This window comes from Balaenoptera physalus (genome assembly GCF_965194825.1).
Source record: "Balaenoptera physalus genome assembly, chromosome: 12".
NCBI classification, from domain to species: Eukaryota; Metazoa; Chordata; class Mammalia; order Artiodactyla; family Balaenopteridae; genus Balaenoptera; species Balaenoptera physalus.
The window spans coordinates 61,219,294-61,232,410 of record NC_138897.1 but is presented as its reverse complement, the minus strand read 5'-3'; the positions used below and the strand labels follow the sequence as shown (position 1 = coordinate 61,232,410).

The window sequence follows — 13,117 nt, the reverse complement described above, 5'->3', positions numbered from 1 at the left end:
TTCTTTAGGTTATATGTGTGAATGATTTTTAGTTTAATTTATTAACACTGAGAAAAAACCAAACAAATAAACCCACTCAGACAATGATCTCACTTTACTGAAGGTAAATTCACATAGCCAGGCCACCAAGATTTTTTTTTAAGCCCCAAATCTTAATTACCAGTATGTATGTGTGATAGAGACTTTGTGTGTAAGAATGTCCTATCAAGGATAAGAAGGAAGTTATAATTGAAAACAGGGGTCAACTAATGCACAAATATTTTCCATTTGTGACTAGACATTACTTGTAGTGTTTTTTATTAAGCACATAGATGCTTAAGTATTCAACTCTTCCATTATGGTTTAATATTCAAATGAATATAATATGTCAAAATCACTTTTTGCACAAGAACCACTTTTTGCAACTTAAGAGAACATTTAGAAAAACTCATTTTCAATATTTTTTGTAACTCTGTTTTGCTTTTCAGGAACTTAACCATGGTATAAATCTGGACACTAAACTAGTCTGTGAGCTTCTAGAAGGCAAATACTATGCTCTTATTCACTTCTGTATCTCCAGCTGGCAAATGCCTGGAATACAGTACACAGTCAAATAATTAAAAGAGTAAACGATTACACCAACAGGGGAAAAAAAGTACACGGCGATAGCAAAAGAAAGCATACATTAAAACGTGGGCCCAGGGACTTCCCCGGCAGTCTAGTGGTTAAGACTGCGCTCCTGCTGCAGGGGGCACGGGGTTCAATCCCTTGTTAGCATATGATCCTGCATGCCTCGCAGCGCAGCCAAAAAAAAAAAAGTGTCTCCAAAAAGACAAATTTGGCAGAAATTTGAAAAACAATAATTTCTTCCTAGGCACCTCAAAAAAAGGTAATGGAAAACAATGAACATCCTCAATTGTATAACTGGACACATTGTTTTTCAGGGCTATTTTTTAATATAAGCCAATCATATCACTCTATAGAGCTATTAAGTAAAGGCAAATTCTAAGGAAGGACCAAATTTCCATGGAGAGTGTAAACTTTATTGCTATGGTTTTAAAAGCAAACCAAAATAAATTTTATTAGCAGGTTAAAAACCTACCAGTATGGGCTTCCCTGGTGGCGCAGTGGTTGAGAATCTGCCTGCCAATGCAGGGGACACGGGTTCAAACCCTGGTCTGGGAAGATCCCACGTGCCACGGAGCAGCTGGGCCCGTGAGCCACAATTACTGAGCCTGTGTGTCTGGAGCTTGTGCTCCACAACAAGAGAGGCTGCGATAGTGAGAGGCCCACGCACCGTGATGAAGAGTGGCCCCCGCTTGCCACAACTAGAGAAAGCCCTCGCACAGAAACGAAGACCCAACACAGCCATAAATAAATAAATAAATACTTTAAAAAACAAAAAACAAAACCTACCAGTAGGTAACCACTAAGTTTAAATGGCCATAATTTCTAAGCAAACAACAAAATAAACATGGTATGGTTTATAGAATTGCCAGAAGGCATATCATACTTGCAAAAAGAAACGGACTAAGACAGAACTATATCAGTCTCACCCAAACAACTGTAACAGTAAATTCAGTCAAAACAAACTTTATTGAGGTAATGTATGTATGACACTACAGCCACAGAGGATAGCTTGGGACTAAACAAATCCCCCAGATATCATAAAATATCCACTAAGCATTTTAAATAATAAATCTGAAGTTAACTGAACATAAATAATTTAAGCGAAAAAAAGAAAAAAGTGAATACTTAGCAAATATGAAAATTAAGATTACCTTGCTTCAAAAACTGGCTGAATATCAGTTGACAGTTGACTAGTATGACCAAATTCATCCTGAAACTCCAGAGGGATATTGAATGGGACTCCAACACGAAAAGGAGGATCCAAAAGACCAAATGAAAATTTCTCTGGTTTACCCTCTTAATTAAAAAAAAATAAACATGAAAAGAAAATTCATCGGTCAGAAGATTCATTGTAGGTAGAAACATCCATTATATATATGGAAGATTAGACTACAATAAAGACGGCACTTCAAATCAGTGCAAAGTTTATATAAATTATATCTATAATCCACCTGTGAAAATAATAAAGTTAGAACTTTATCTCACACCATGTATAAAAGTCCAGAGATAGAGATAAATGTGTTTTTAAACTATGAAATTTTCGAATATAATAAAGGAATATGTTTATAATTTTATCGTAGGAAAAACTAAGGCAAAACACAATACTCAATAGCTATACAAGGATGTATTTGATAAAGTTTAAAATATTTTATTAGATACAAAGTTAATAGAGAAGCTCTATAAGAGAAAATACTTGCAACGTATGCAATAAAGGATTAAAATCCACAATACATTAAAACTTCCTATAAAGACAATATTTTCAAGTCATCCCTGGGGAAATTATTAAAAATGCAAATTCAAGGGCTCACATCATCCTACTGAGTCAGAAACTCCAGGAGTGAGGCCCACCAGTCTGCATTTTAATAAGCCCAGCAGGTGATTCAGGTAAAACTTAAATTTGAGAACTACAGCTTTACACTATTAAAATAGGCATAGTAGGCACTTCCCTGGTGGCGCAGTGGTTAAGAATCCACCTGCCAATGCAGGGGACACGGGTTTGATCCCTAGTCTGGGAAGATCCCACATGCCGCAGAGCAACTAAGCCCGTGCACCACAACTACTGAGCCTGCGCTCTAGAGCCCATGAGCCACGACTGCTGAGTCCAAGTGCCACAACTACTGAAGCCGGCATGCCTAGAGCCCGTGCTCCACAACAAGAGAAGCAACTGCAATGAGAAGCCCACGCACCACAATGAAGAGTAGCCCTCGCTCGCTGCAACTAGAGAAAGCCCATGTGCAGCAGCAGCATCAAGACCCAGCACAGCCAAAAATAAATAAATAAAATAAATTTTAAAAAATTAAAAATAAAATGAAATAGGCATAGTAAAGGAACAGACTTTTACAGATGACAATGTCCACTAAAGGCTAGAAGAGGTACACAACCTAATAATTAAATAATTTAACCACCAACTAGGCTAAATATTACAATATAGGTTAGCCAGGAATGAGCATAGGGAAACAGGAACCCTCAGTCTGTTGGTGAGGGTACAAAACCTTTTGGGAGGGCAACTTGACAGTAAATATATATAAAATGTTAAAGCACACACATTTCAGCTTGGCAATTCTACTTCTTGGTATCCACTCTAGAGATATTCAAGCACTTGTACACAAAGCATCATAATTTTTTTCTGTATAGAAATGTGATTTGTAACAGCCAAAAACTTGGAAACACCTGAAACGTTCATCAAAGAAAACTGCTAAACTACAGCATGTCCATACTGTAGAATGTTCCACACTTGTATTTAAAGAACATGACAGATCTGTATGTACAAAAAGGAACACTCCCCAAGGTGGCCGTCTAATTAGAGAAGGCAAGATAATCACAGGCACTTAAATCAGCTCTCTAAAACCCCATAAAAATGTGGCACTACAGAGATTTTTTTTAAAGAGGCCTAAACCTACAAAAACAATGAACAAGAAAAAAGACAACAGCAACAGAATTTGAAAGCTGGAGAACATACGGGCAAGTATAACTGACTTAGCAGAAAGACTCAAGAAATCAAACCCTCAATCATCAACAAAGCAAGCAGGGAGCCAATTTAATTCACACTATATAACACTCAAAAGTCTCAAGAATGGCTCTATCAAGTAGGAGTGAAATTGAAATAAAAAAGGAAGACTTGTTCAAGTTTGTTTGAGAACAGTTCCTCAGATCCCCACCCCTCAACACACAGAGCCAGTCAACTGCCTTCCTCATCTTCAGCAACATCTGGAAGGTTTCTTCTCCAGGGAATGTTAAGAGTAGGTCCAAGGAGTAAGGGACACAGCACTACTGAAAGCATTACAGTTTACTGAAAATAGGAAAATCAAGTGAAAGATCAATACTGAATATGAGCAATCCCACTACTGGGCATATACCCTGAGAAAACCATAATTCAAAGAGTCATGTACCACAATGTTCATTGCAGCTCTATTTACAATAGCCAGGACATGGAAGCAACCTAAGTGTCCATCGACAGATGAATAGATAAAGAAGATGTGGCACATATATACAATGGAATATTACTCAGCCATAAAAAGAAACGAAATTGAGTTATTTGTAGTGAGGTGGATGGACCTAGAGTCTGTCATACAGAGTGAAATAAGTCAGAAAGAGAAAAACAAATACCGTATGCTAACACATATATATGGAATCTTAAAAAAAAAAAAGGTTCTGAAGAAGCTAGGGGCAGGACAGGAATAAAGACGCAGACATAGAGAATGGACTTGAGGACATGGGGAGGGGGAAGGGTAAGCTGGGACGAAGTGAGAGAATGGCATGGACATATATATACTACCAAATGTAAAATAGATAGCTAGTGGGAAGCAGCCACATAGCACAGGGAGATCAGCTCAGTGCTTTGTGTCCACCTAGACGGGTAGGATAGGGAGGGTGGGAGGGAGACGCAAGAGGGAGGATGTATGAGGATATATGTATACGTACAGCTGATTCACTTTGTTATACAGCAGAAACTAACACACCACTGTAAAGCAATTATACTCCAATAAACATGTTAAAAAAAAAATACTGAACATGAAAACTCTAACAGTCTTCCCCAGCTTGGCTCCCCAAATGCTGGCACCCAGGTGTTTACACTCCACTCTGGGGAATCTGAACAGCCAAAGAGAAAAAAACCTAAAATTATCTTATCATAATCTCCCCAAATGAAATAAACACTCTCGAATGTTCTATTCTTAAATGTGTGCAAACAACTAGTAAGGTAAGAGAGCATCTAAAGGACCCAGAGCAGATGTGAAAAAAAGCAACATGGAGGAAACAGGCTATGAATAAAGTTTGAAAGCATCAAGAAAAAATGCCACTGTTATTAATAGCCTCAGAGAATTAACAAAGATACTAAATCCATGAAGTCGGAGAAAATACTTTGAAAAGGGAATAACCAGAGAATATTTCAGAAACTAAAAAAATTATAGCAGAAAAGAAAAATTCAACAGAAAGTATCGAACATCATGTTCAAGAAGTCTCTTGTAAAGTACAGAAATAAAACCAAGAGATGTAAAGCAGAAAAAACAGTATTAGTACACCAGTCAAGAGGTCCAACGTCTTAACACTAGATGTTGTAGAAAGAAAAAAGAGTAGGAAATCAAAGTAACTCAAGAAAAATCCCTAGAATTTAAAATTTCAGAAATTGGGACCCCCCCCCCAACAAAAAAATTTATCCAAACTTCTGAGGATTGCAGAAGAGGGAGGATAGGGGCGGTTGGATTGGGAGTGGAGGGTGTTTAACATGCAAAAGTTAGGAATCAGAATAACTTTCGACCCTACCAGTAACAAGGGAAGCTAGAAAACAATGATGCTTTCAAAAGTTTATAAGGAATATGATTATCAAGCAGAATTATAAAGCCATTCTAAGACCAAGATGGTTATACAATTGGTCAAACATCTTTTATTAAATTATCTATTTTCCTCTTGATTTAAAATGCCACCTTTAGCATACAGAGTTACATATTGGTGTTTTGCTTACCTTTGACAGAAAATTTAATTGCTTTAGATGGTAGTGGTCTTCCTGCATAAGTGTCTGCATTACTTTCATTCAGTACAACTTGTAATTTCAATGTATAATTCCCCAACTTTTGAATATTTTCTGGACAAATTAAGAAGAAATTAAAATTCAAGTAAACGTAATACTGATATAATTTTTAACATTCAGAATAATAACTCACCCATTTTTTTAAACCAGTAAGGCCATTTTCCTCCATGTTGACTAATATGTGAAATGATCTCTTTACTTCCACTTGGAGCTTAATAAAAGAAAAAAATTTTATATTTTGAGAAATTAAATATAGAACATGAATACGAAATGTCACACTGGCATCAAATGTCTACCTGCTATACATTTTTTAAGGTAGTTTTGAAACCTCAAAAAACCTAAAGCTATCCTATTCAAGTCAATAGCATAATGAAAATTTAGCTGATTAAAATTCCTTTATTTCAATTCTTAAAAATGTATCTGTAAATAAGCTTAACTGGCACAAACAAAAGAATATAATTTTCTTTTAATATTGAAAATCATTTCTTTAAAAGTTTTCTTCAAGAGGAAAATAGCACACTTTATTTACATAGAGTAATCTCTAAGACCTAGTGATCTATTAAGAGAAAAGCAAGACCTAAAGTAGAAGAAAGAAAACAAATAGAAGGATGATATCACTTCTCTGAAATATACCTTGTTATTTATTTTTGACTTTGGAATTACATGACTTAAAATATTCACAAAATAGAATTAAAATAAAGCAATTCATAAGCAAAACCAAAATGTAGGTAGGCGATATGACCACATTAAAAAATTTTTAAAAATTATTTCAACTGACTTCAACTTTAGAACATATAAAAACTTTAAGGACAAATAGTGCTTCAAAGAAGTCAAATTTAATCTAATAGTACTATTAGTAATTTTATAAGTATCACTATTTTGAAACTATATTATAGGATAAAGCAGTAAGTAACTGTTAATGTTGTTAAGAATCAAGATTTTCAACATAAGGGACTTCCCTGGTGGCACAGTGGTTGAGAATCTGCCTGCCAATGCAGGGGACATGGGTTCGAGCCCTGGTCTGGGAAGATCCCACATGCCGCGTAGCAGCTGGGCCCGTGAGCCACAATTACTGAGCCTGCGCGTCTGGAGCCTGTGCTCCGCAACAAGAGAGGCCGCGATAGTGAGAGGCCCGCGCACTGCGATGAAGAGTGGTCCCCGCTTGACACAACTAGAGAAAGCTCTCACACAGAAACGAAGACCCAACACAGCCATAAATAAATAAATAAACAAATACTTAAAAAAAAAAGGTTGAAAAAAAAAGAAAAAGATTTTCAACATAAAAGAAATGAAATAAAAGGATAAAATCAAAGTGGTTAAATAAAAACTCAGAATATCGATATGAATTCATTTTTTTTCATTTCCAAAAATATTCATGTTTAGCTATCAATTGAAAAAGCTTAGAAACAATTTCACCCAGTGGCCATGAGCAATCCTAACACTCAGGCCTCTAAATGCCATTCCCCACTGAAAGGAGCTGGGACAAAGTTAGAGAGTGGCATGTACATATATACACTACCAAATGTAAAACCGATAGCTAGTGGGAAGCAGCCGCACAGCACAGGGAGCTCAGCTCAGTGCTTTGTGACCACTTAGAGGGGTGGGATAAGGAGGGTGGGAGGGAGACGCAAGAGGGAGGAGATATGGGGATATATGTATATGTATAGCTGATTTACTTTGTTATAAAGCAGAGCCCAGACCAGGGCTCGAACCCATGTCCCCTGCATTGGCAGGCAGATTCTCAACCACTCAACCACTGCGCCACCAGGGAAGCCCCAATTATTTTTTAAATGTACACTTTACTGTAGAGTGTTTCACATATTTGTTTCTTTGGAATGTCATTTAACTTGTTCCATTGTTTGTTCTATTTCCTGAAGACTGGAAATTATCCCAAAAGCTTAAACATTTAGATTCACCATTTTTCCCCCATAAAGCAAGAATCCATACTCCATAGCAAATCTGTGTTTCTTAGGGTATTACATCAAGAGGCATTTGATGACTGTAATTAATTGTCCTACTTTTAGTGCTGCTAAAGTGGATTATTGAATTCACTTGGCTAATATGATTATAAAGTTCTCCTTTCATCCATGATGTAATGGTTTCATCCATTAATGATTTTTGCATAGTTATTTGGTATACAAAATGGTGATCCCCCCATTCTTTTATTTCTTCCTAATTTATTATCCCAGTTTATTATCCTTCCTAGTTTATTTATTAGTAATGAATTTCACTTAGGGTCATTGGTTTACTCGGAACCACAGCTTTTATAGGAAAGGCAGTATAAAGGCTTAATCCTTTTTCTTTAATTGCAGATGACCAGTCAGGAATTGGTACAGTACTGTGGTGCTCAGAGACTGGTTTTTTTGATTTTCATAAATGTGTTTTTGTGAATGTATGGGGTTTTATAGATTTGACGTGCTTCCTTGATTTTGATGTGCCTTCAGTTTGCTCCTCTGTCCTCTTGATAACACCCTTTTTGTCTTTGATTTGAGCTTTCTTCCTTTCTGGCTCAAGACATCCTAGAATCTTCTTGTACATGTTTACCCTAAACCTTGATGCAGCCATTACTCTTAACATCTTTATTGGAGTATAATTGCTTTACAGTGGTGTAAAGATGAAGAGTGGCCCCCGCTTGCCGCAACTAGAGAAAGCCCTTGCACAGAAACGAAGACCCAACACAGCCATAAATAAATAAATAAATAAATAAATAAATAAATAAATAAATAAATAAATAAATAAATAAAATAAAAGATCTCTGGACTTTAAAAAAATAATAATAATAATTGAAATGGTAAATCTGTTATATATACTTTAACAAAAAAAAATCTTCTAATTAAAAAAAATATATATATACAGGCAGACCTTAGAGATATTGCAGGTTTGGCTTCAGACCACCACAACAAAACATATATCGCAATAAAGCAAATCACATAAATTTTTTCATTTCCCAGTGCATGTAAAAGTTATGTTTATACTATACTGTAGTCTACTGAGTGTGCAATAGCATCATTTCTTTTAAAAAATAAAATGTTCATATCTTAATTAAAAAGTACTTTATTGCTAAAACATGCTAACCTTCATCTGAACCTTCAGCAAATCGTAGTAATAACATCAAAGATCACTAATCACAGATCACCGTAACAAACGTAACAATGAAAAAGTTTGAAATGTTGCCAGAATGACCAAAATGTGACACAGAGACATTAAGTGAGCAAATACCGTTGGGAAAATGGCATTAATAGACTTGCTCAACACAGAGTTTCCATAAACCTTCAATCTGTAAAAAATGCAGTATCTGCAAATGGCAATAAAGCAAAGCACAATTAAACGAGGTATGCCTGTGTGTATTTTTGTTTTTGTTTTTAAATAAGACAGAGGCAGGAGGGTCAGAGTCACAGAGAGGCTGGAAGATGCTACACTGCTGGCTTTGAAGATGGAAGAAGGGGCCACAAGCCAAGGAATGTGGGTGGCTTCTAGAAGTGGAAAAGGCGAGCCTTCCCTAGAACATCCAGAAGGAACACTATCCTGCTGACACTTTGATTTTAGCACAGTGAAGTCCACCTGGGACGGATGACCTAGAGAACTGTAAGATAATAAACGTATGTTGTTTTAAGCCATCAAAAAAAGTTGGAGAAATATAAAATAGAGTGTCACAGAGGCCAAAAATAAGAGTACTGCAGTAAAATTAGTCAAACTGTTCAATGCTGCCAAGGCTAATAAGACATTTATACAATGAAAGTATACATTACCATTGACTAGTTTATAAATGTTGGAAATAAATGCATAGTGAATAAAACACATCTTTAAAATCCATGGACCAGACATGCAATATATAGTGATAGAACAGACTATTGAAAATATAAATTGAAAATACTTTCAGGCAGTCAAGACAAAAACAACGGACAAAGAAAACCATAATTCAAAAAGAGTCATGTACCACAATGTTCACTGCAGCTGTATTTACAATAGCCCGGACATGGAAGCAACCTAAGTGTCCACTGACAGATGAATGGATAAAGAAGATGTGGCACATATATACAATGGAATATTACTCAGCCATAAAAAAAAAAAGAAATTGAGTTATTTGTAGTGAGGTGGATGGACCCAGAGTCTGTCATACTGAGTGAATAAGTCAGAAAGAGAAAAACAAATACTGTATGCTAACACATATATATGGAAACTTAAAAAAAAATAAAAAACGTTACGAAGAAGCTAGGGGCAGGACAGGAATAAAGACACAGACATAGAGAATGGACTTGAGTTCCGGGGAGGGGGAACGGTAAGCTGGGACAAAGTGAGAGTGGCATGGACATATATACACTACCAAATGTAAAATAGATAGCTAGTGGGAAGAAGGGGCATAGCACAGGGAGATCAGCTCAGTGCTCTGTGACCACCTAGAGGGTGGGATAGGGAGGAGAAACGGGGATATATGTATATGTATAGCTGATTCACTTTGTTATAAAGCAGAAACTAACACACCATTGTAAAGCAATTATACGCCAATAAAGATGTTAAAAAAAAACCGAAAACAACAGACAAGAAAGTTAACAAACAAGGTGATTCAAGTTAGGAAAATACAAGATGAGCAATGATATGCAGTTCTTTTCCTTTACCAAAGAGTGGGCCAGGATTCTCATCTGAAACAAGTACTTCTGGCCCATAGGTTCAGAGACACAGTATTTTTGATTTAGAAGGGATCTTAAGGATTATCCAATCTAAATTCCTATTCAGTACAAACTACTATATGTATGCACATCATATCTTTATTTTAGCCCATAGCTACCTACATAGGAAAATTCAGAATAAAATGTTAAAAAAAAACCTCAGAAAACAATTGATTTTTTTTAATATGAATTATTCACACTTTTGAAACTCCTAACTTTAAACAAATGCACTATCAGATTGCTATTTCATAATTACACAAAGATTTTAAAACATATGTTATATATTTAAGAACAACAATAAAGATCCAAATTAGTTTGTATACTTACAGTGTAGTATAACTTTGAGCTCAACCAGGAGTTTCTTTGACCCTCCATGACTTGTTCCTGGAAGCTTTTGCATTGCTTCCCCCTTTTTATTCAATATTTCAATTCTTAACGCACCTATCAGTCCAAAATTAAAAATAAGAATGTCTGAGTTACACCCAAAGAATCTGATGAATCTGCTAGGTCTTCACACAGCATTTTAATTTTTCATGGTCTTTTACTATGAAATGTAAGATGTAAGAAAAGCATTTTTTCAGTATTTAAAAACAAACAAACAAACACAAAAAACCCAAAAACATACCAATGGGGGTTCCAGCAGGCCTAATCTCATTTGGCAATAATTCATCTCCTTCAGGCCAAGTTATTGACAATCTATCAGGGAGCCTATTATGAAACCAGCATATTAATGATTCATGAACTGTGTTAATTATGGTCTTATTTTTAAAAATAAAACTTACTAGAAATTTTAAAATTTATTTCTAATTTTTTTTGACAGGTTAAATCTAAAATCCTGTATGATTAATACTGTAAACATTTCCACCTCCTCAACCACTGTTGTGGCTACAGAGTAAGACAAAATCTCCTGGTGTTAACAGCCAGGAACTGTGCTTTTTTTGAGATTTTTCTATTCATTTATAGTACAAGCTACCTTTGGGAGACAGGATAAACTCTACAAATAAAAGAATTACCAGTGAGATTCAGTAGGAATCAAAATGACTGCATTATAATAAGCTACACAAGAGCCACAAACCATTTTGTTTTTTGACTTCCTTTTACTTCCTTTGTACTAATCTTTACATCTCAGCAGTTACTACCATTTTCTTCTAGCTATAGGCCAAAGTTGTGTTTTTTTCTTTAACAAACTTAATCATAGTGCTGATAACAGTGACACTGTAGATATAAGATTTCCTCATTTTTCTATAAAATACAGGATTCTGTTTTTGTAACAGAGAGCTCTCAGGTTTTTTTTAACAGCAAGAACTTTGTCACAATACACACATCTAAGACTACAAGTGCCCAAATAGAAGAGCACAACGACATACTCAATAACTGCTAAAAGAACAATTCTTCTTGATTTTTCTTGTTATTTTTTACCATGCATCTTGAAATGTAAATTACCTTGCCATTTCATCTTCTACATATTTTTTCACAGCTTTCTCAGCAACTGTCCTATCCAGCTTTGCAATTGGCACAGTTTTTATTTCATCATACAGTGCTTGAGGTTCCTGAATAAATAAAATTTATACCAACATTTCAAAAAAACTATTTAAATTTAGCTGCAACTGCCGCCACCAAGAAGCCTGTGTGCAAGCACAGGTCACTCTCCACACCTCCCCCCCTGGGAGCCTGTGCAGCCCGCCACTGCCAGGGTCCCGTGATCCAGGGACAACTTCCCCGGGAGAACGCACGGCACGCCTCAGGCTCCTGCAACGTCACGCTGGCCTCTGCCGCCGCAGGCTCGCCCTGCATCCATACCCCTCCCTCCCCCCGGCCTGAGTGACCCAGAGCCCCCGAATCAGCTGCTCCTTTAACCCCGTCCTGTCTGAGCGAAGAACAGATGCCCTCAGGCGACCTACATGCAGAGGTGGGGCCAAATCCAAAGCTGAACCCCAGGAGCTGTGTGAACAAAGAAGAGAAAGGGAAATCTCTCCCAGCAGCCTCAGGAGCAGCGGATTAAATCCCCACAATCAACTTGATGTACCTGCATCTGTGGAATACCTGAATAGACAACGAATCATCCCAAATTGAGGAGGTGGACTTCGGGAGCAAGATATATTACTTTTTCCCCTTTTCCTCTTTTTGTGACTATGTATGTGTATGCTTCTGTGTGAGATTTTGTCTGTATAGCTTTGCTTTCACCATTTGCCCTAGGGTTCTGTCTGTTTTTTTTTTTTTCTTAAAAAAAAATTTTTTTTCTTAATAATTATTTTTTACTTTAAAAACTTTATTTTATTTTATCTTTATTTTATTCTCTTTCTTTCTTTCTTTCTCTCTTTCTATTTTTTCTCCCTTTTATTCTGAGCCGTGTGGATGAAAGGCTCTTGGTGCTCCAGCCAGGAGTCAATGCTGTGCCTCTGAGGTGGGAGAGCAAACTTCAGGACACTGGTCCACAAGAGACCTCCCAGCTCCACGTAATATCAAATGGCAAAAATCTCCCAGAGATCTCCATCTCAACACCAAGACCCAGCTTCACTCAACAACCAGCAACCTACAGTGCTAGACACCCTATGCCAAACAACTAGCAAGACAGGAACACAACCCCACCCATTAGCGGAGAGGCTGCCTAAAATCATAATAAGGCCACAGACACCCCAAAACACACCACCAGACGTGGACTTGCCCAGCAGAAAGACAAGATCCAGCCTCATCCACCAGAACACAGGCACCAGTCCCCTCCACCAGGAAGCCTACACAACCCACTGAACCAACCTTAGCCACTGGGGACAGACACCAAAAACAATGGGAACTACAAACCTGCAGCCTGCAAAAA

At 36.8% G+C, this 13,117-nt stretch overlaps 1 protein-coding gene across 7 annotated transcripts in view; it reads right to left on the bottom strand.

Moving 5' to 3' along the window:
- The window catches only part of SMCHD1 (structural maintenance of chromosomes flexible hinge domain containing 1), a 133,454-nt gene that overhangs the window by 68,352 nt on the left and 51,985 nt on the right, over positions 1–13,117 (bottom strand). For all 7 annotated transcript variants that reach the window (XR_014252077.1, XM_082418557.1, XM_082418554.1 and 4 more), the window contains 6 exons: positions 11,746–11,852; positions 10,928–11,010; positions 10,630–10,743; positions 5,769–5,846; positions 5,570–5,689; positions 1,761–1,905 (listed from right to left, as the gene is read on the bottom strand). Coding sequence is in view for 6 of the 7 variants with exons in the window: in XM_082418557.1 (XP_082274683.1) it covers positions 1,761–1,905; positions 5,570–5,689; positions 5,769–5,846; positions 10,630–10,743; positions 10,928–11,010; positions 11,746–11,852 (647 nt within the window). In the remaining variant the exon portion in view is untranslated. The remainder of the gene's footprint in view (positions 1–1,760; positions 1,906–5,569; positions 5,690–5,768; positions 5,847–10,629; positions 10,744–10,927; positions 11,011–11,745; positions 11,853–13,117) is intronic.